At 41.8% G+C, this 20,413-nt stretch overlaps 1 protein-coding gene and 1 long non-coding RNA gene across 2 annotated transcripts in view; one reads left to right on the forward strand and one right to left on the reverse strand.

Annotated features, from left to right (window-relative positions):
- Positions 1 to 20,413, forward strand: part of itga10 (integrin, alpha 10) — a 151,553-nt gene that overhangs the window by 22,712 nt on the left and 108,428 nt on the right. Inside the window, exons 2-4 of the mRNA XM_061881663.1 lie at positions 4,980 to 5,091; positions 5,164 to 5,273; positions 5,341 to 5,429. Coding sequence (XP_061737647.1) covers positions 4,980 to 5,091; positions 5,164 to 5,273; positions 5,341 to 5,429 — 311 coding nt within the window. The remainder of the gene's footprint in view (positions 1 to 4,979; positions 5,092 to 5,163; positions 5,274 to 5,340; positions 5,430 to 20,413) is intronic.
- On the reverse strand, positions 4,796 to 8,612 carry LOC133539616 (uncharacterized). Its single transcript, XR_009803448.1, has 3 exons — positions 8,541 to 8,612; positions 5,416 to 5,497; positions 4,796 to 5,253 (listed from the first exon to the last, which is right to left on the reverse strand). It is a non-coding gene; the product is annotated as an uncharacterized LOC133539616 (long non-coding RNA).

A 20,413-nucleotide genomic window follows, 5' to 3' on the forward strand; every position in this document is an offset into this window, starting at 1 on the left:
GTACAAGTACAACCCAATAACTCAAATAAAAATGAGCAGCATAATAGGAAATCAAATAGTGTCCTTCGCTATGTGGTTAACTCTGTTGTTGACAATTTTTTTCATACGGTGTTGATGTGGAAATAGTTGCTTTGGCATTTTGTTGGTGTGGCACCGAACAGAAATGTTGACATGCGGAGTTTCAAGCACTCATTATCTAGCGGGTGACTTTTCAAATGATGCTACAAATTAGCAGTGGTGCTACTTTTTGTAGCAACGCTTTTGCCGCATAATTGTTCAACATCTTCCCGCTTAAAGCCAAACCACCGCTAGACGATGGACCCTATGCTGTTTTTCTTGGGAATTCATTCTTCCTTCATTTGTTACCAGATTCGCACCATCTCTCTCTCGTGGTACCACCCGCACCGCTAGCATCACTGCTAACGTTACCATGTCGCTACCTCTCTGCTCCGCGGGGAGCGTGTGACGCTGCACACGTGACGTATATAAGAAGGTGCCCTTGTTTTAAGTCTCTGTGAGAAGGAGAGACAAGAAAGAGTGAGAAACGCCTAAAGTGTAATGCCCGCAGCTTAAAGCAACTGCGTGAGAACGTATACTCCAATATCACGATATAAACATTTTCTATATCGCACATGAACAAACCCGCGAAATATCAAGTATATCGATATATCGCCCAGCCCTATGTGGTACTGTCAAAATTAAAAGAATTGTATAAAACAAATGTAAAATAAAGAAATAAAATATTTGAACTCCCAATTTTTTTAGCTCGCATCCAAGGCCGCATAAGCCAGTGGTACCGGTGTTTTGCAAAAATCGGTTTGCCTGCCTAAAATCAATTTCCTTCGCGGGAGCGTGTACCGCTCGCTAAACCTGCATTGCTTGGCTTCGTGTGTCCACAGCGGATTATGAGGTGTAAAACAAACATTTTATCTTCGTGGTTATTGTACCGGTGAGCTTCTGTGGCTTTCTATGGCTCGTACCGTTCCGGTGCCACTTCTTGTTTTCGCAACTTGTGATTGGATACTCACTTGGGGCTCCCAATGTCAAAGTTAGCTGGTGATGAACCCCAAGATGCACAGAAGGAGGCAGGCATTGAACAGGAAAACATGATTTAATTAAAATACTAGAACACGAACAAACAAAAGGGTACTAAAAAAGGCGCACACAAGGTGGATAACCAACTAAGAGAGCGAGCATGGGAGCGAGAAAATAAAAGGAGCTTAACATGCAAGCTAGCAAAAACAAAAAGGGGCCTAGTGTGGAAGCTAGCGGGTAGCGAGCAAGAAAACAGAAGTCGTTACTTGTAGAACGAAAACAAAACGGAAGCAGGGAACAAAAGACAGTAAGCTACAAACAGAAACCGAAATATAGCTGCGATGACACGAGTGACAATACGGAAGTGACATCGACGATAATCCAGCACTGACTGGATGGGAAGACAGGTCTAAATAGGAGCGGGCTGATTGACACCAGGTGTGGCCAGGTGCCAATCAGCCGCACCTGAGGGGACACAGCACTCAGGGAGAAAGACAGGAAACAGACAAAATAAGAGCGCTGACGGGAACTAAGGACAGGAAATACTACACACACAGGAAAAACTAAAACACAAACAAACTGTCAGGGGCAAGCCTGACACCCAAGTGAGTATCCAATTCCAGCGTCAGGCCAGTGAGAAGGCCTTACTGTTAACAACTCCGGATCTGATTGGCTATGGCAAATGTCTATCAACCGTATGTGTCCGTTCACTCACAGTACACGGAGGCCTGCATTGTTGATTCTGAAGGCCCCGGGAAGATTTGGTACAGCATGGCAACATAAGCTAACTGAATTCTGATTGGATACAAACTCTAACCTAAAAACGACAGCAATGGAAGGAGCATATTATGAAATGAAGAGATGCTACCTCAGTAGAAGCATTTAAGTCTCACCTTAAAACTCATCTGTATACTCTGGCCTTTAAATAGACCTCCTTTTTAGACCAGTTGATCTGCCGCTTCTTTTCTTTCTCCTATGTCCCCCCCTCCCTTGTGGAGGGGGTCCGGTCCGATGACCATGGATGAAGTACTGGCTGTCCAGAGTCGAGACCCAGGATGGACCGCTCGCCTGTATCGGTTGGGGACATCTCTACGCTGCTGATCCGCTTGAGATGGTTTCCTGTGGACGGGACTCTCGTTGCTGTCTTGGATCCGCTTGAACTGAACTCTCGCGGCTGTGTTGGAGCCACTATGGATTGAACTTTCACAGTATCATGTTGGACCCGCTCGACATCCATTGCTTTCGGTCCCCTAGAGGGGGGGGGTTGCCCACATCTGAGGTCCTCTCCAAGGTTTCTCATAGTCAGCATTGTCACTGGCGTCCCACTGGGTGTGAATTCTCTCTGCCCACTGGGTGTGAGTTTTCCTTGCCCTTTTGTGGGTTCTTCCGAGGATGTTGTAGTCGTAATGATTTGTGCAGTCCTTTGAGACATTTGTGATTTGGGGCTATATAAATAAACATTGATTGATTGATCATTGATTGAATATGAATATTTAAGAACAAATGTGGTCTTGTCTCTCATAATGATTGTGAACGATTGGTGAAAATCCCCCCCAAAAAAGTGCAGTTCCTCTACAGTAGATACATATTTAGTAAATTGAAGGTGTTAAAATGTTGGCGTTTTCATGACCCATTTACCACCAGCGAGCAGTCTGACACCCATCTTGCAGCTCTTCTGGCCTCTTAGACTGAATGAAGGGCGGACTTGTGCGTGTCAACAGGGGCCTACTATGCTCCAACAACACAGCCTGCCCTGCTTCTGCCTCCTCTTTCCTTCCTTACCTTCACACTGAACTCCCTTTTTGCCCTCAGTTGTTCTGTTTATCCATTGCTTCGACACTCCTCCTCCTCCTCCTCTTCCTCTTTGCCAACCTGCTCCACCAAAAACCGAGACAAAAAATAATAATCAACACTATGCTCCAGTTGTGCATTCACGGTTGGTTTGCACCTCCATGATTTGTACGGGAGCATTCATTTTGCTACTTTTTATTTCCCATAAAAATCTTAAAGACAGATTTAACCGATATTACTTTTTTTTTTTTTTTTTTTTTGAAACATGCATTTTGTTCCTTTTTTGGAGGAAAAAAACATTTTTGTTCCATTACAAAACTTCTAGTCATAGTCAACAGTGGAGTATGTATACTGATTACTTGTATGTGTGTGTGTATATATATATATATATATATATATATACACAAGAAATCAGTATACACACAAGACACTTGTGATTAAGGGCTATATGAATAAACTTTGATTGATGTATATACATTATATATATATATATATATATATATATATATATACACAAGAAATCAGTATACACACAAGACACTTGTGATTAAGGGCTATATGAATAAACTTTGATTGATGTATATACATTATATATATATATATATATATATATATATATATATATACACAAGAAATCAGTATACACACAAGACACTTGTGATTAAGGGCTATATGAATAAACTTTGATTGATGTATCTACATTATATATATATATATATATATATATATATATATATATATATACATATATATATATATGTAATAATGTGTGTGTGTGTGTGTATATATATATATATAAATACATATTTTCAGATATACACGTATGTATGTATACAGATATAAACATATATATACACATGTATATACATATATATTTATAATCTATATATGTATGTTTTGCTGTATATATTTTTTATGTACAGTGTATACATATATATACTGTGTCTATATATATATATATATATATATATATATATATATATACAAGTAATCAGTATACATTCATGTTTATATATACACATAAATACATATTTTTAGATATACACGTGTGTATATATACATAGAAACATATACATACATGTATGTATGTATGTATGTATGTGTGTATATATATATATATATATATATATATATATATATATATATATATACAGTACATACATACATATATATCTATAATTTATACATGTATATTTTGCTTTATATGTTTTTGTATGTACAGTGTATACATATATACACATTTATGTATACATACATTTATACATATATATATAAATATATATATACATATGTATACATACAGTATATACACATATATACAAATACATGTATACATATATACATACATATATACATATAAATATATATACAAATAGATCTATATATGTGTGTATATATATAAACACATATATATACACACATATACATATATATACATATATATACACACATATATATACATATATATATATATATATATATATATATACACACATATATATATACACACATGTATATATATACACACACACACATATATATATACACACATATATTTATATATATATATATATACACACACATATATATATGTATGTATATATATATATATACATATATATATACTGTGTATATATATATACTGTATATATATATATATATATATATATATACATATATATATACATATATATATACATACACGCACCAATATTTTGCTACCTGTACTGGTAGCACAAAATGTTTTAAATTTGACTGTTAATATCTGCCTATTTTCTCTTTGAACATATTCAACCTATACTTACGTTAAAATGTAATAAAAACGTGTTTTTTGTTGTTGTTTGCAAGGTGAAGCTGCCTCCTTTACGTAACAGGACTCAAAGTAACAGGGGCAGGTTTTTAGCAATATAATATTTTAGCAATACATGCACATAAAAACAGGTAAAAAATATACTAATCTGCAAGACACTTGGCTTGATAACGTTTTAAAAATATTTTTCATTTGATTTGATGCTGCATTTATACATGATATTTTCTGTCACTCGGTGGACCGTCCAGTACTCCATATAAGTACTCGCATACTGTATGTTGAATACTCATATAAGTATTTTATAAGTGATTAGTATAACCGTCACTCTTTCTTGCTTCTGCAGGCTTGTGTCAGTGCTTCAACATCGACGTCAAGCATCCGCGGATATTTAGCGGCCCGGATGACGCCCTCTTTGGCTTCTCCGTGTTGCAGCTTGAAACGGAGGGAGAGAAATCGTAAGTTACGGACGGAAACCTGTTGATCTTCCGGGAGACGGTAACCAATTTCATGTATCCTCCTTGGTGCAGGATGCTGGTGGGCGCTCCCTGGGATGGACCTCCCAATAACAGGAAAGGAGACGTGTACAGGTGCATTGTGGGCCAGGAGGTCCACTCCAACTGCAGCAAAATGAACTTGGGTGAATACCAATACAAATGAACTTGATATCGTATTGTGAGTGTCTGACACTATCGTGTCCGTATCAGGTGAGACCGCCTTCCAGAACATATCCAAAAACCTCAAGGACTCTCACCTGGGAATGACCCTCACTCCAGACTCACCTGATGGCCTGTTGGTATGTGTGTATCATCAGCAATAGTTTTCAGAGCTTTTCTTCCTGTCACTCACACGTATGCCGGTGACCTGGAAAATGCAACCACAAACAGATTTCAAACTAAAGTGAATACATTACCTTACCGATCAGAATAAAAGGCAACCCTTTTAATATCTTTATAAAATATATATATTAAAAAAAGGACATACGTTAAAGGCCTACTGAAATGAGGTTTTCTTATTTAAACGAGGATAGCAGGTCCATTCTATGTGTCATACATTTCTGAGTCTCAATTAGAGTTGCTAGTCCAAAATGCTAGTTGGCAGTCGCGTATAGTTTGTTAACTAGTCAGGTCAGTCTTCGCGGTCTGGTCTTTTGTTGTGCCCTAAGAAGTGTTAATACTGTGAGCAGTGCACTTGTTATTTACCGTCTGTTTGAACATGCATCGCAGTTTTCATTAACACATTTGGAGGTGTTTCAAATCGCCGTGTGAAATCGTCAAAGCTAACCAGTAGCATGTCAATGGCAAAGCCAATATATATTAGCATCAAGCTAGCACATTTTTGGAAAAGCGGAGCCTTAATTTACTTGCGTTAAAGGCCTACTGAAATGAGATTTTCTTATTTAAACGGGGGTAGCAGGTCCATTCTATGTGTCATACTTGATCATTTCACGATATTGCCATATTTTTGCTGAAAGGATTTAGTAGAGAACATCAAGATAAAGTGCACAACTTTTGGTCGCTAAGAAAAAAAAGCCTTGCCTGTACCGGAAGTAGCAGACGATGACGTCACCGGTGTGAGGGCTCCTCACATCCTCACATTGTTTATAACGGGAGCCTCCAACAGCAAGAGCTATTCGGACCGAGAAAACGACAATTTCCCCATTACGTTGAACGAGGATGAAAGATTCGTGGCTGAGGATATTGATAGCGAAGGACTAAAAAAAACGAGGTGGTTCGGGCATCTGGTCAGGATGCCACCCGAACGCCTCCCGAGGGAGGTGTTTAGGGCACGTCCAGCCGGTAGGAGGCCACGGGGAAGACCCAGGACACGTTGGGAAGACTATGTCTCCCGGCTGGCCTGGGAACGCCTCGGGATCCCCCAGGAAGAGCTAGACGAAGTGGCTGGGGAGAGGGAAGTCTGGGCTTCCCTGCTTAGGCTGTTGCCCCCGCGACCCGACCTCGGATAAGCGGAAGATGATGGATGGATGGATGGATGGATGGAGGACTAAAAAAAAATAAAATAAAAAAATTAAGTTAAAAAAAAAAAGGCGATTGCATTGGGAGCGATTCAGATGTTTTTAGACACATTTACTAGGATATTTCTTGGAAATCCCTTATCTTTCTATTGTGTCGCTAGTGTTTTAGTGAGTTAAATAATACCTGATAGTCGGAGGGGTGTGTCCACGGGTGTTGTTGACGCCAGTCTCTGAGGGAAGTCACGGCAGCTGCATGAACGGCGATAGCTCCGCTGATCTCCGGTAAGAGGCGACTTTTTACCACAATTTTCTCACCGAAACCTGCCGGTTGACAAGTGGTCGGGAACCATGTTCGCTTGACCGCTCTAATCCATAGTAAAGCTTCCCCTCCGGGAATTTTAACCAAGGAAACACCGTGTGTTTGTGTGGCTAAAGGCTAAAGCTTCCCACCTCCATCTTTCTACTTGGACTTCTCCATTATTAATTGAACAAATTGTAAAAGATTCAGCAACACAGATGTCCAGAATACTGTGTATTTGCGTGATGAAAAGAGACGACTTTTAGCCGCAAGTGGTGCTGGGCTAATATGTCCCTTCCAACTCATCATACGAGTCATCTTTCCGCGTTGTTTTCAAACAAAAAAACTCAGCGGGAAATTTAAAATTGTAATTTAGTAAACTAAACCGGCCGTATTGGCATGTGTTGCAATGTTAATATTTCATCATTCTATCAGACTGCGTGGTCGGTAGTAGCGGGTTTCAGTAGGCCTTTAAATTGTTTTTGGACTAATCTGACTTTAGTCAGATTAGTTTTGCTGCAGGCCCGCAGGCCACGCCCCCTCCACAGTTTTGAAGATCAGGTAAGATGCTTTTAATATCATCAACAGAGAAGAATGAGGCAGTCTTGCATGTACTGCGGCTTCACGGTGGCAGAGGGGTTAGTGCGTCTGCCTCACAATACGAAGTTCCTGCAGTCCTGGGTTCAAATCCAGGCTCGGGATCTTTCTGTGTGGAGTTTGCATGTTCTCCCCGTGACTGCGTGGGTTCCCTCCGGGTACTCCGGCTTCCTCCCACTTCCAAAAACATGCACCTGGGGATAGGTTGATTGGCAACACTAAATGGTCCCTAGTGTGTGAATGTTGTCTGTCTATCTGTGTTGGCCCTGCGATGAGGTGGCGACTTGTCCAGGGTGTACCCTGCCTTCCGCCCCGATTGTAGCTGAGATGGGTGCCAGCGCCCCCCGCGACCCCAAAAGGGAATAAGCGGTAGAAAATGGATGGATGGATGGACTTTACTTCATTGATCTGCATTATCTTAAAATGAGCATCATAGTTCCTCTGTTGTTTGCCAGCTTGTTAACAGCGACTTGGGCAACTTTTTCCATGAGAGTTTATGTGTCGACAGGTCATTGGTGTGAGTGACGGGAAGAAAAGCTTCGGCTCCCTTAAGGGGGAAAGTTGATTGGCGGCTCCCGCTGGCATGTATAGCAGGACCCGCTTATAAGGACAACATCTCTTAAGTCGAACTTGAGACACACGGTCGACTGCTTTTTGTTGACCTAAGATTTAATTTTGGGTTTGTTTATGTCCTCACCTTTTTCCACTGAGGGCCACAGACGGACAAATCAAAGGACGTGGGGGCCATTTTGGTAGTTTGTATCTTCAAAACCAATTCAATGCTTAGATTTTTTTTCGAAAATTAGCCATGGGGCAAACTTTGGACACCCAAGCTTTATGTCGACATGTGTTGAGTTGACGTCATGAGCCCCGTTTGTTTGCTACTTTCCTGTGTTTTGCATCATTTCCTGTCCGGGTGCTTCTTTTTTGGTTCTACTTCCTGTTGGATTCTTTGCTTTGCTGCAACTTCACATTTGGATCGGTTTCCTGTCAACACATCTGTTTTCCAGTAGTTAATCCAGTTTATTTAGTTTTACCTGGATTTCTTGCCTGCACTTTGCCTTCCTTGCTCTGCGTCCTGGGGTCTGGACCAGAGAATGAAACAGTTAACATCATTAAACAACATTAGCGTTTCATTTTAACGACAACAGCAACTAAAACCCTGTCTAAACTGTCAAAACTATGGCCTGCAGGCCAAGTGTGGCCCGCCAACAACTTCAATTTAGACCACGAGGCATTAATGAGTTTATTCAGCAATCTTACCCATAGTGCAGGGGTAGGGAACCTATGGCTCTACAGCCAGATGTGGCTCTTTTGATGACTGCATCTGGCTCTCGGATAAATCTGAGCTGACATTGCTTAACACGATAAGTAATGAATAATTCCACTTGAAATCACAGTGTTAAAAACAACGTTTAAAATATAAAACATTCTCATCCTTTTTTATGTTCAAGAAGTTGCGTTAATGGTAAGAAGTCATTTATTTATTATTGGTTAGTGTGGGGCTTGCCCTCCTGGGGGTTCTTCAGACCACCAAGAGCCTGTTTTAAGGTTACAATATTGTTTTATTTTATTTTTCTCTCAGTTGCTTTACAGCAATTGTCTTTTTCTCTTTCGTCCTCACTCACGCTCTGGCTCCAGCTCCAACCCTGTCTCTCCTCCTGGCTGCTGCTTATAACAGAGCGACAGGTGATTAGATAAAAAGGCCCAGGTGGGCCGTCTACCCACTTGTCGCTGATTTCGAGGCCGGTCCTGGCAACATCCCGCTTTGCTGCAGGCCCGCAGGTCACGCCCCCTCCACAGTTAGCTTCAGAATAACAATGTTATTACAAAGAACAAGAGACTTATTATACTCTGGAAATGTTGGTCTTACTTAAAAATGCACGCGTTTAGTTGTGTTCAGTGTTAAAAAAAATATTATATGCCTCTTAGGGAAATACATTTTAAAATATTTGGCTTCTTGGCTCTCTCAGCCAAAAAAGTTCCCGACCCCTGCCATAGGGAATGAGCATTCATTCAAACTTTGATGATTTTACTACAATGCAATACAATGTACAACATAAGTAATTCAAGTCGATTACCTTTATTTATTCTCGAAACATATAAGTGCCCAATAATTACTTATATGACCTCATGCAGACAACCTTCCCTAGTCATGGTGCAAAAAAAATAAAATAAAGCCAACCAAGTGAAATGAAGTGAATTATATTTATAAAGCGCTTTACATAGTAAAACCCAATATCAAAGTTACATTTAAAGCAGTGTGGGTAGCACTGGGAGCAGGTGGGTAAACAGTAGCGACACCAAAATTCAAAATTACACCCATAATTTGACTGCATGATGGGAAAAATACAAAAAAATCTCCACACTTATCCGTGTTTGGCACATTTTAACTGCATGATGTTTCTGATCTGCGATGAGGTGGCGACTTGTCCAGGGTTTACCCCGCCTTCCGCCCGATTGTAGCTGAGATAGGCGCCAGCGCCCCCCGCGACCCCAAAAAGGGAATAAGCCGTAGAAAATGGATGGATGGATGGATGTTTCTGATTGATTATACAACTTTAAGGAGGTCGTCATGGAAGTAAACATGGTAGGAGTCAAACTTTCACATACTCTTAATAGCCAATTATAATAATTATATTTACAGTATATGTATAGTCTCTCTCTCTCTCTCTCTCTCTCTCTCTCTCTCTCAAGAGTTTACATACACTTGTGAAGGACATAATGTGGTTCTTTTATGAATTTATTATGGGTCTACTGAAAATGTGAGCAAATCTGCTGGGTCAAAAGTATACATACAGCAATGTTAATATTTGCTTACATGTCCCTTGGCAAGTTTCACTGCAATAAGGCGCTTTTGGTAGCCATCCACAAGCTTCTGGTTGAGTTCTTGACCACTCTTCTTGACAAAATTGGCGCTGTTTAGCTAAATTTGTAGGTTTTCCGACATGGACTTGTTTCTTCAGCATTGCCCACACGTTTAAGTCAGGACTTTGGGAAGACCATTCTAAAACCTTCATTCTAGCCTGTTTCTTTACCACTTTTGATGTGTGTTTGGGGTCATTGTCCTGTTGGAACACCCAACTGTGCCCAAGACCCAACCTCCGGGCTGATAATTTTAGCTTGTCCTGAAGAATTCTGAGGTAATCTTCCTTTTTCATTGTCCCATTTACTCTCTGTAAAGCACCAGTTCCATTGGTAGCAAAACAGCCCCGGATCATAATACTACAACCACCATGCTTGACGGTAGGCATGATGTTCCTAAGATTAAAAGCCTCACCTTTTCTCCTCCAAATATATTGCTGGGTATTGTGGCCAAACAGTTCAATTTTTCTTTCATCTGACATCACATGGACAAAGACAAGACCTTCTGGAGGAAAGTTCTGTGGTCACGAGCCGGCTTTGCCTAAAAAGCAGCACATTCAGTTTCAGAATCCTTAAAGGGGAACATTATCACAATTTCAAAAGGGTTAAAAACAATAAAAATCAGTTCCCAGTGGCTTGTTGTATTTTTTGAAATTTTTTTCAAAATTTTACCGGTCTCGGAATATCCCTAAATAAAGCTTTAAAGTGCTTTATTTTCGCTATCTTCCAAACCACTATCCATTTCCCTGTGACGTCACACAGTGCTGCCAATGTAAACAAACAATGGGAATACCACAGCAAGATATAGCGACATTAGCTCGGATTCAAACTCGGATTTCAGCGACTTAAGCGATTCAACAGATTACGCATGTATTGAAACAGATGGTTGGAGTATGAAAATATTGAAGAAGAAACTGAAGCTATTGAGCGAATAGCTATTGACGCTATTCATAGCCATAGCATGGCCGAATAGCTGCGTTAGCATCGCCGGTAAAATGTGCGGACCAAACGATCAGGACTTTCGCATCTTTTGACACTGGAGCAACTTAAATCCGTCGATTGGTAAGTGTTTGTTTCGCATTAAATGTGGGTGGAAGAAACGTAATATAGTTGCAAATGCATCTGCAGGTTATCCATACATCTCTGTGCCATGTCTGCTTTAGCACCGCCGGTAAATAGCATGTTAGCATCAATTAGCGTAGCATGTTAGCATCGATTAGCTGGCAGTCAACATCAACAAAACTCCCCTTTGTGATTTCTGTGACTTTATCGTTACAAATGCATTTGCAGGTTATCCATACATCTCTGTGCCATGTCTGCTTTAGTAAATAGCATGTTAGCGTCGATCAGTGTAGCATGTTAGCATCGATTAGCTGGCAGTCACGCCGCGACCAAATATGTCTGATTAGCACATAAGTCAACAACATCAACAAAACTCACCTTTGTGATTTTGTTGACTTTATCGTTGCAAATGCATCTGCAGGTTATCCATACATCTCTGTGCCATGTCTGTCATCGCCGGTAAAATTTGGAGACACTTTAGCACATTCAATGGGGGTCTGGCGGCAGACACTTTCGCATCCTGGGGCCAGTGGTGCAACTTGAATCCCTCCCTGTTAGTGTTGTTACACCCTCCGACAACACACCAACGAGGCATGATGTCTCCAAGGTTCCAAAAAATAGTCGAAAAAACGGAAAATAACAGCTGAGACCCAATGTTTACAATGGGTTGAAAATGAAAATGGCGGCTGTGTTACCTCGGCGACGTCACATTCTGATGTCATCGCCTCCAGAGCGATAAACAGAAAGGCGTTTAATTCGCCAAAATTCACCCATTTAGAGTTCGGAAATCGGTTAAAAAAATACATGGTCTTTTTTCTGCACCATCAAGGTATATATTGACGCTTACATAGGTTTGGTGATAATGTTCCCCTTTAAATATGTTCCGCACTGGACCAGTTCTGAGACCACCATCTCACAGAGGGGCCGCCATGAAAGCGTGCAGGCGTGTAATTTTGCGTGTCAATGACCCTCGCCGGGTTTAGTATCGCCGAGCGTTGGGCTTGTGTCTGCGAACATCCGCCAACTTCTCTGTGCTGCTGCGGGAGCTCACTGGTTTATAGTCTATGAACAACCGGCCAGCGTAGTTAATGTGTGTGTGTGTGTGTGTGTGTGTGTGTGTGTGCATGTATAAGCGTGTGTTTTTCTTGAGGCCGGCGGTCAGGTCTATAACAGGCTCGGAATGTGTCTCCGGGCTTTTTGTTAATGACAGACCTGCAAAAAGCCATCGCACCTCTGTTGATGTTCCTTCTTTCTGACCCTCCTTCCATTCCATCATCGACTTATCGACTTTCTTTCATGACAGGATGTTTCTCTTTCTCCTTCCCCACTTTTGTAAAAGTTATACGTCTGTTCTGCGCCGGCAATTTAAATTAGATTTAAATTGCCTCACTGGTCTGGTGTTGCAGCGCTGCCAATATGACAACAATGGCCCCCCCGACTTCAACCGCCTCCCTTTTATTCCCCCCAAACCACATTATTGTGTTTTTTCCATGACTTTCTCTCCTTCCATGACTGTTTTTGCTCCTTGTCAGGCCTTATTTAGTCACTTTTTACTCTTTATGTGGAGGTCACCAACCGTTCAACACTTTTGAATGTAATAGCTGGCAACTTCTTCTGCATTTGCTGGCTGACAACCAGGACAAAACCTGCTTAGTTTAAAAAATACTAACTGGCAAATCGTCCCAAAATCGCTAGCTAACAAATAGTTCCAAAATTGCTAGCTGGCAACTAGTTCCAAAATTGCCAGCCGACACCTAGTTCCAAAATTGCCAGCTGGCAACTAGTCCCAAAATCGCAAACTGGCAACTAGTTTCAAAGTTGCTAGCTGGCAACTAGTCCAAAAATCGCTAGCTGACTACTAGTTCCAAAATTGCTAGCTGGCAACTAGTCCAAAAATCGCTAGCTGACTACTTGTTCCAAAATTGCTAGCTGGCAACTAGTCCAAAAATCGCTAGCTGACTACTTGTTCCAAAATTGCTAGCTGGCAACTAGTCCAAAAATCGCTAGCTGACTACTCGTTCCAAAATTGCTAGCTGGCAACTAGTCCGAAAATTGCTAGCTGGATACTAGTCACAAAATTGCAAACTGGCAACTAGTTCCAAAGTTGCTAGCTGGCAACTAGTCCGAAAATCGCTAGCTGACTACTTGTCCCAAAATTTCTAGCTGGCAACTAGTCCGAAAATCGCTAGCTGGCAACTAGTCCGAAAATCGCTAGCTGGCTACTAGTCACAAAATCGCAAACTGGCAATTAGTTCCAAAGTTGTTAACTGGCAACTAGTCCGAAAATCACTAGCTGGCTACTAGTCCCAAAATCGCTAGCTGGCAACTAGTCCCAAAATCGCAAACTGGCAGCTAGTTCCAAAGTTGCTAGCTGGCAACTAGTCCAAAAATTGCTAGCTGACTACTTGTTCCAAAATTGCTAACTGGCAACTAGTCCGAAAATCGCTAGCTGGCTACTAGTCACAAAATTGCAAACTGGCAACTAGTTCCAAAGTTGCTAGCTGGCTACTAGTCACAAAATTGCAAACTGGCAACTAGTTCCAAAATTGCAAACTGGCAACTAGTTCCAAAGTTGCTAGCTGACTACTTGTCCCAAAATTTCTAGCTGGCAACTAGTCCGAAAATCGCTAGCTGGCTACTAGTCACAAAATCGCAAACTGGCAACTAGTTCCAAAGTTGCTAGCTGGCAACTAGTCCGAAAATCACTAGCTGGCTACTAGTCCCAAAATCGCTACCTGGCTACTAGTCCCAAAATCGCTAGCTGGCAACTGGTCCCAAAATCGCAAACTGGCAACTACTTCCAAAATTGCTAGCTGGCAACTAGTCCCGAAATCGCTAGCTGGCTACTAGTCCCAAAATCGCTAGCTGGCTACTAGTCCCAAAATCGCAAACTGGCAACTAGTTCCAAAGTTGCTAGCTGGCAACTAGCCCGAAAATCATTAGCTGGCTACTAGTCCCAAAATCGCTAGCTGGCTACTAGTCACAAAATCGCAAACTGGCGACTAGTTCCAAAGTTGCTAGCTGGACACTAGTCCGAAAATCACTAGCTGACTACTTGTCCCAAAATTGCTAGCTGGCAACTAGTCCAAAAATCGCTAGCTGTCCACTAGTCCCAAAATCGCTAGCTGGCTACTAGTCCCAACATCGCTAGCTGGCAACTAGTTCCAAAGTTGCTAGCTGGCAACTAGTCCAAAAATCGCTAGCTGGCAACTAGTCCAAAAATCGCTAGCTGTCTACTAGTCCCAAAATCGCTAGCTGGCTACTAGTCCCAAAATCGCTAGCTGGCAACTAGTCTCAAAATCGCAAACTCGCAACTACTTCCAAAGTTGCTAGCTGGCAACTAGTCCGAAAATCACCAGCTGGCTACTAGTCCCAAAATCGCTACCTGGCTACTAGTCCCAAAATCGCTGGCTGGCTACTAGTCCCAAAATCGCTGGCTGGCAACTAGTCCCAAAATTGCAAACTAGTTGTTAGCTGGCAACTAGTCCGAAAATCACTAGCTGACAACTTGTCCCAAAATTGCTAGCTGGCGACCAATCCAAAAAATTCTAGCTGGCAACCAATCCAAACATTTCTAGCTTTCAACCAATCCAAACATTTCTGGCTGGTAACTAGTTCCAAAATTTTTCAGTGACAACAAGTTTGAAAATCGCGATCTGGAAATGAGTCCTAAAATCGCAAACTGGAACTAGTTACAAAATTGCTGGCTGGCAACTAGTCCAAAAATTGCTAGCTGGCAACTAGTCCAAACATTGCTAGCTGACAACCAGTCCTAAAATTGCGAGCTGGTAACAAATCAAAGAACTTCTAGCTGGCAACCAGTTCGAAAATTGCTATCTGACAACCAGTTTGAAAATCCCAAGCTGGCAACGAGTCCCCAAATCGCAAACTGGCAACTAGTTCCAAAGTTGCTAGCTGGCAACTAGTCCGAAAATCGCTAGCTGACTACTTGTCCCAAAATTGCTAGCTGGCAACCAATCCAAAAATTTCTAGCTGGCAACCAATCCAAACATTTCTAGCTTTCAACCAATCCAAACATTTCTGGCTGGCAACTAGTTCCAAAATTTTTCAGTGACAACAAGTTTAAAAATCACGATCTGGAAACGAGTCCTAAAATCGCAAACTGGCAACTAGTTCCAAAGTTGCTAGCTGGCAACTAGTCCGAAAATCGCTAGCTGGCTACTAGTCCAAACATTGCTAGCTGACAACCAGTCCCAAAATTGCGAGCTGGTAACAAATCAAACAACTTCTAGCTGGCAACCAGTTCGAAAATTGCTAGCTGACAACCAGATTGAAAATCGCAAGCTGTCAACGAGTCCCCAAATCGCAAACTGGCAACTAGTTCCAAAGTTGCTAGCTGGCAACTAGTCCGAAAATCACTAGCTGGCTACTAGTCCCAAAATCGCAAACTGGCAACTAGTTCCAAAGTTGCTAGCTGGCAACTAGTCTGAAAATCGCTAGCTGACTACTTGTCCCAAAATTGCTAGCTGGCAACCAATCCAAAAATTTCTAGCTGCCAACCAATCCAAACATTTCTAGCTTTCAACCAATCCAAACATTTCTGGCTGGCAACTAGTTCCAAAATTTTTCAGTGACAACAAGTTTAAAAATCACGATCTGGAAACGAGTCCTAAAATTGCAAACTGGGAACTAGTTCCTAAATTGCTGGCTGGCAACTAGTCCAAACATTGCTAGCTGACAACCAGTCCCGAAATTGCGAGCTGGTAACAAATCAAACAACTTCTTGCTGGCAACCAGTTCGAAAATTGCTAACCTACAACCAGTTTGAAAATCGCAAGCTGGCAACGAGTCCCCAAATCGCAAACTGGCAACTAGTTCCAAAGTTGCTAGCTGGCAACTAGTCCGAAAATCACTAGCTGGCTACTAGTCCCAAAATCGCAAACTGGCAACTAGTTCCAAAGTTGCTAGCTGGTAACTAGTCCGAAAATCGCTAGCTGACTACTTGTCCCAAAATTGCTAGCTGGCAACCAATCCAAAAATTTCTGGCTGGCAAATAGTTCAAAAATGTTTCAGTGACAACAAGTTTAAAAATCACGATCTGGAAACGAGTCCTAAAATTGCAAACTGGGAACTAGTTCCTAAATTGCTGGCTGGCAACTAGTCCAAACATTGCTAGCTGACAACCAGTCCCGAAATTGCGAGCTGGTAACAAATCAAACAACTTCTTGCTGGCAACCAGTTCGAAAATTGCTAACCTACAACCAGTTTGAAAATCGCAAGCTGGCAACGAGTCCCCAAATCGCAAACTGGCAACTAGTTCCAAAGTTGCTAGCTGGCAACTAGTCCGAAAATCACTAGCTGGCTACTAGTCCCAAAATCGCAAACTGGCAACTAGTTCCAAAGTTGCTAGCTGGTAACTAGTCCGAAAATCGCTAGCTGACTACTTGTCCCAAAATTGCTAGCTGGCAACCAATCCAAAAATTTCTAGCTGCCAACCAATCCAAACATTTCTAGCTTTCAACCAATCCAAACATTTCTGGCTGGCAACTAGTTCCAAAATTTTTCAGTGACAACAAGTTTAAAAATCACGATCTGGAAACGAGTCCTAAAATTGCAAACTGGGAACTAGTTCCTAAATTGCTGGCTGGCAACTAGTCCAAACATTGCTAGCTGACAACCAGTCCCGAAATTGCGAGCTGGTAACAAATCAAACAACTTCTTGCTGGCAACCAGTTCGAAAATTGCTAACCTACAACCAGTTTGAAAATCGCAAGCTGGCAACGAGTCCCCAAATCGCAAACTGGCAACTAGTTCCAAAGTTGCTAGCTGGCAACTAGTCCGAAAATCACTAGCTGGCTACTAGTCCCAAAATCGCAAACTGGCAACTAGTTCCAAAGTTGCTAGCTGGTAACTAGTCCGAAAATCGCTAGCTGACTACTTGTCCCAAAATTGCTAGCTGGCAACCAATCCAAAAATTTCTGGCTGGCAAATAGTTCAAAAATGTTTCAGTGACAACAAGTTTAAAAATCACGATCTGGAAACGAGTCCTAAAATTGCAAACTGGGAACTAGTTCCTAAATTGCTGGCTGGCAACTAGTCCAAACATTGCTAGCTGACAACCAGTCCCGAAATTGCGAGCTGGTAACAAATCAAACAACTTCTTGCTGGCAACCAGTTCGAAAATTGCTAACCTACAACCAGTTTGAAAATCGCAAGCTGGCAACGAGTCCCCAAATCGCAAACTGGCAACTAGTTCCAAAGTTGCTAGCTGGCAACTAGTCCGAAAATCACTAGCTGGCTACTAGTCCCAAAATCGCAAACTGGCAACTAGTTCCAAAGTTGCTAGCTGGTAACTAGTCCGAAAATCGCTAGCTGACTACTTGTCCCAAAATTGCTAGCTGGCAACCAATCCAAAAATTTCTAGCTGCCAACCAATCCAAACATTTCTAGCTTTCAACCAATCCAAACATTTCTGGCTGGCAACTAGTTCCAAAATTTTTCAGTGACAACAAGTTTAAAAATCACGATCTGGAAACGAGTCCTAAAATTGCAAACTGGGAACTAGTTCCTAAATTGCTGGCTGGCAACTAGTCCAAACATTGCTAGCTGACAACCAGTCCCGAAATTGCGAGCTGGTAACAAATCAAACAACTTCTTGCTGGCAACCAGTTCGAAAATTGCTAACCTACAACCAGTTTGAAAATCGCAAGCTGGCAACGAGTCCCCAAATCGCAAACTGGCAACTAGTTCCAAAGTTGCTAGCTGGCAACTAGTCCGAAAATCACTAGCTGGCTACTAGTCCCAAAATCGCAAACTGGCAACTAGTTCCAAAGTTGCTAGCTGGTAACTAGTCCGAAAATCGCTAGCTGACTACTTGTCCCAAAATTGCTAGCTGGCAACCAATCCAAAAATTTCTGTCTGGCAAATAGTTCAAAAATGTTTCAGTGACAACAAGTTTAAAAACCACGATCTGGAAACCAGTCCTAAAATTGCAAACTGGGAACTAGTTATAAAATTGCTGGCTGGCAACTAGTCCAAAAATTGCTAGCTGGCAACTAGTCCAAACATTGCTAGCTGACAACCAGTCCTAAAATTGCGAGCTGGTAACAAATCAAACAACTTCTAGCTGGCAACCAGTTCGAAAATTGCTATCTGACAACCAGTTTGAAAATCGCAAGCTGGCAACGAGTCCCAAATCGCAAACTGGCAATTAGTTCCAAAGTTGCTAGCTGGCAACTAGTCCGAAAATCGCTAGCTGACTACTTGTCCCAAAATCGCAAACTGGCAACTAGTTACAAAGTTGATAACTGGCAACTAGTCCGAAAATCGCTAGCTGACTACTTGTCCCAAAATTGCTAGCTGGCAACCAATCCAAACATTTCTGGCTGGCAACTAGTTCCAAAATTTTTCAGTGACAACAAGTTTGAAAATCGCGATCTGGAAACGAGTCCTAAAATCGCAAACTGGGAACTAGTTCCTAAATTGCTGGCTGGCAACTAGTCCAAACATTGCTAGCTGACAACCAGTTTGAAAATCGCAAGCTGGCAACTAGTTCCAAAGTTGCTAGCTGGCAACTAGTCCGAAAATCACTAGCTGGCAACTAGTCCCAAAATCGCAAACTGGCAACTAGTTCCAAAGTTGCTAGCTGGCAACTAGTCCGAAAATCGCTAGCTGACTACTTGTCCCAAAATTGCTAGCTGGCAACCAATCCAAACATTTCTGGCTGGCAACTAGTTCCAAAATTTTTCAGTGACAACAAGTTTGAAAATCGCGATCTGGAAACGAGTCCTAAAATCGCAAACTGGAACTAGTTACAAAATTACTTGCTGGCAACTAGTCCAAAAATCGCTAGCTGTCTCCTTGTCCCAAAATTGCTAGCTGGCAACCAACCCAAAAATTTCTAGCTGGCAACTAGTTAGAAAATTGCAAGCTGACAACCAGGTAGAAAATCGCGAGCTGGCAATGAGTCCCTAAATCGCTAACTGGGAACTAGTTCCAAAATTGCTGGCTGGCAACTAGTCCAAAAATTGCTAGCTGGCTACTAGTCCCAAAATTGCTAGCTGGCAACCAATCCAACCTTTTCTAGCTGGCAACCAGTTCGAAAATTGCTAGCTGGCAACTAGTTCCAAAATTGCCAGCTGGCTACTAGTCACAAAATAGCTAGCTGGCTACTAGTCCCAAAATCGCAAACTGGCAACTAGTTCCAAAGGTGCTAGCTGGCAACTAGTTCGAAAATCACTAGCTGGCTACTAGTCACAAAATCGCTAGCTGGCTACTAGTCCCAAAATCGCTAGCTGGCAACTAGTCCCAAAATCGCAAACTGGCAACTAGTTTCAAAGTTGCTAGCTGGCAACTAGTCCGAAAATCGCTAGCTGACTACTAGTCCCAAAATCGCTAGCTGGCTACTAGTCACAAAATCGCAAACTGGCAACTAGTTCCAAAGTTGCTAGCTGGCAACTAGTCCGAAAATCGCTAGCTGACTACTTGTCCCAAAATTGCTAGCTGGCAACCAATCCAAAAATTTCTAGCTGGCAACCAATCCAAACATTTCTAGCTTTCAACCAATCCAAACATTTCTGGCTGGCAACTAGTTCCAAAATTTTTCAGTGACAACAAGTTTGAAAATCGCGATCTGGAAACGAGTCCTAAAATCGCAAACTGGGAACTAGTTCCTAAATTGCTGGCTGGCAACTAGTCCCAAAATTGCGAGCTGGTAACAAATCAAACAACTTCTTGCTGGCAACTAGTCCGAAAATCGCTAGCTGACTACTTGTCCCAAAATTGTTAACTGGCAACCAATCCAAACATTTCTGGCTGGCAACTAGTTCCAAAATTTTTCAGTGACAACAACTTTGAAAATCGCGATCTGGAAACAAGTCCTAAAATCGCAAACTGGGAACTAGTTCCAAACATTGCTAGCTGACAACTAGTCCAAACATTGCTAGCTGACAACCAGTTTGAAAATCGCAAGCTGGCAACGAGTCCCCAAATCGCAAACTTGCGAAATTGCCAGCTAGCAACT

The sequence above is a fragment of the Nerophis ophidion genome, linkage group LG21 (genome assembly GCF_033978795.1).
Source record: "Nerophis ophidion isolate RoL-2023_Sa linkage group LG21, RoL_Noph_v1.0, whole genome shotgun sequence".
Classification (NCBI taxonomy): domain Eukaryota; kingdom Metazoa; phylum Chordata; class Actinopteri; order Syngnathiformes; family Syngnathidae; genus Nerophis; species Nerophis ophidion.